This window comes from Gossypium arboreum, chromosome 1 (assembly GCF_025698485.1).
Source record: "Gossypium arboreum isolate Shixiya-1 chromosome 1, ASM2569848v2, whole genome shotgun sequence".
Taxonomy (NCBI): domain Eukaryota; kingdom Viridiplantae; phylum Streptophyta; class Magnoliopsida; order Malvales; family Malvaceae; genus Gossypium; species Gossypium arboreum.
Window position 1 is genome coordinate 103145382 of NC_069070.1, and position 3088 is coordinate 103148469.

Below are 3088 nucleotides of genomic sequence, written 5' to 3' on the forward strand. Positions count from 1 at the left end.
AAAATGGAAATTGAAATTAAAAAAGAAGCGTCACTCGGCCCGACTTTTAATTAGAAGCAAATAACGGCTGCGCTTTGTAAGTGGCGGAGGTGTGAGAGTGTAGCTCAAGTAAATAGCTTCCTTCCTACGCAACGCGTCACTGCTGAATTATAAAGGGGAGGGGTTTTATTAAGGGTTGGCAAAGTCAAACGTCAAAATGAAACAGTTGGATGAAAAAGTAGATATGAATCAGCTGTCCCCCATCTCTATCTCTTTGAAAAGTACAACAACAGCATCCCCCTTTGACTTGCAACGCCAACGGTATTTCATGTTCCCCGCGTGACGCCGTGGCTCGCGTCACTCTTTATAAAACCTCCTTACCACATTCTTCAATCATCTCCTCTTATTTATTTGTTAGTTAACCATAATAATTCCAAACCATTTCTCCTCAAATACAACTGCAATTCCAAAAACCTCCCAATTCCTTTTTACTTTTTCTATATATTCTTCTCTAACAATCCGTCCTTCCATCCATGCCATGGGTGCCTGTTTCTCTTACGAAAACCCTGAATTTTCAGAATCTGGGTCTCGCCCAACAGCTCATGTTGTTTCCCTCAACGGTGATCTTCATAAATATAATCCCCCGGTCTGCGTCTCTCAGGTTCTTCACGCCGAAGCCTCCTCCTCCTCCTCCTCCTCTTCTTCTTCTTCCTCCTCCATCTTCCTTTGCAACTCGGATAGCTTATCTTACGACGATTACGTTCCGGCCTTGAATGCGGAACATCAACTGCAACCCAATCAGATATACTTCGTGCTTCCCGTTTCCAAGCTTCAGCAGCGATTGGCTTCCAAGGATATGGCCGCTTTGGCCGTCAAAGCCAGCGTTGCTATCCAGAATGACTCTAGAAACGATTCCAATCGGCGCAAGAAGGCCCGAATTAACCCTGTGATGGTGGTAGCTCAATCTGTTGTTCATCCTGTTGGCGCTTCTACCGCATCAGCCCCAACCCCCAGCAGCACCAAGTCCTTTACCAAGCCCCAGACTCAACCTCAGCCAGCTGGGATGTCAAGATCTGCTTCTTTTAGAAAATTGCAGCGATACACATCCAGACGAGCCAAATTGGCCGTTCGTTCTTTTAAGCTAAGGCTGTCCACTATTTACGAAGGCTCCGTTCTGTAATCTACCTACCCGGATCCACCTTTCAAGTTGTTAATTTTCCATGAGCCCCCAATGTAACATATTATACATACATACATATATCTATTAAATTCAAAACTTCCCTGTCCTGTATAGAAACTGAGATCGAGAGTGTCATTTTTTTATTGAGTTAACCGGAGATTCCATTAATCATCATTCTCACATGATTTTTTTTGGGTTTTTTTCATCTTTATATTTCATTTATTCTCAACTGGTATGTAATATTGAGAGAGAAGGCCGGAAGCATATATTTGGAGGTATAAAATCATCAAAAAGAAAATGGAACATTACGTCTACAATCCAAAGGCTCAAGGGGCGCTCTCAATTGTTTATCTGTTTTGAACTAGTCAAAACGGAATTGCTTTAAATTATAATTATGTTTTTGTTTAAATGCGGATATCCTACCGGTTCTACCCGAATCCAATGGTTATTTGTAAATGGATTTGACCTTAGCTTGTCATACAGAGGCCCTCCAAAGGCTTCATGAAACGGCTGAAATAAACCCACTGCTAACTTGGGCCAGTCAGTTCCCATATTCCACTCATCTACCCACCCATCATTCTCAATATTGATAGTATGGACTTTTCTGTTTTGTTATGGAGGTTTTTTCTTTTGTCCATTGCTTCATCCATTTGTGTTTACATGAAAATATTGATACTCCATTCATTAATATTGGATTGATTAATAATAGTTTTCTCTTTCAAGCCTTTGATTTACAAAATCATATTAACTGATCGGTGGACGATGACAAATATCTATCCAACTCTTTGTGTGTGTATAATTAAACTATCTAGCTAGTGAAGTAAGCAAATATGAGCTTGTTACTCTGCTTCGTTTCTTATATTCATCAAGTCTTTTTGTACAGGAAGAAGTTGAAAAAAAAACCAACTTAAAGGATTTAATTAGTAGAATGGAAAGAAAATTGAGAAGATAGAAAATTGAAAGAGTAGAAAAATAAAAGAATAGAAATATTTTTTTCCATAGATATAATATGGTTGTGTCTAACCAAAATAACCAATATCATACAAAGCACACAGCTGGGTCACTTACCTGTGTGAGCTAAAATATGTCTTTTAAATTAAGCCACATAATCAATTCTTACTTGTGCCATAAACAAGCATTTTACCATTCATTAGACTTGTTTATAATGCATCAAAATAAACCCAAAATTCAACTTATAAAACAATCCTAAGTGCACTGGCCCCCAAAAAAAAAAAATTAAAGTGCCTAACTAATATGTCACAATTGGCATCTCAATTCAACAATTCATAAGCAAACCATTCATCGTCAAATATACCAAAGATTCATACCTAACTACCACCGCATGATCATCATTCCAAATGCCAAGATTTCAAAGTTCACCAAAATACCAATTCATGCCACAATAAGCCATTACACATTAACACTTAACATTACACATAATTCACATGAAAATGGCACAAAGCATAATTTTCAATTTCACATTATATAACCGTTTACGCCTATTTACTTGCCACTTATAACCAGGCCAAATTGAGCAAAAGTCTACCAAAAGAGTTGGTGGATAGTATGAGCTCTGGAGACGATCCAATCAACAGCACATTTTTCAACAATCTACAAGAAAGAAAATTTATACATATTTTTACCCCATGTTTAACGCATTTTATGGATGATTTTCCATTAGAATTGGTGAATTCAATGCTCCTAATGCTTGAATTTCATGTTTTACACTTAGGAGAGCACAGGAGAACGAAAGGAATGAAAAACGGGCCAAAAAGGGATAAAATGGGCCAAAGTACGAAATCAACACGGCCTGGACCTCCTCACAGGGGCAGACCACATGGCCATGTCAATTTGGCAGGCTCGAGCACGGCTTGAAGTAATCACACACGGGCGTGTCCCTGTCGAGCCCAAGTTGAGTCCAATTTGGAA

At 38.8% G+C, this 3088-nt stretch overlaps 1 protein-coding gene across 1 annotated transcript; it reads left to right on the plus strand.

The window, feature by feature from the left end:
- The first annotated feature begins 280 nt into the window (after nt 1–280).
- On the plus strand, nt 281–1327 carry LOC108482142 (uncharacterized). Its single transcript, XM_017785252.2, has one exon. The coding sequence runs from the start codon at nt 518–520 to the stop codon at nt 1157–1159; it is 642 nt and encodes a 213-aa protein (XP_017640741.1). The 5' UTR covers nt 281–517; the 3' UTR covers nt 1160–1327.
- The last annotated feature ends 1761 nt before the right edge of the window (nt 1328–3088 follow it).

Excerpts from the sequence above, each read along its gene's own strand:
- LOC108482142 (XM_017785252.2), top strand. The coding sequence starts at position 518 with ATGGGTGCCTGTTTCTCTTACGAAAACCCTGAATTTTCAGAATCTGGG.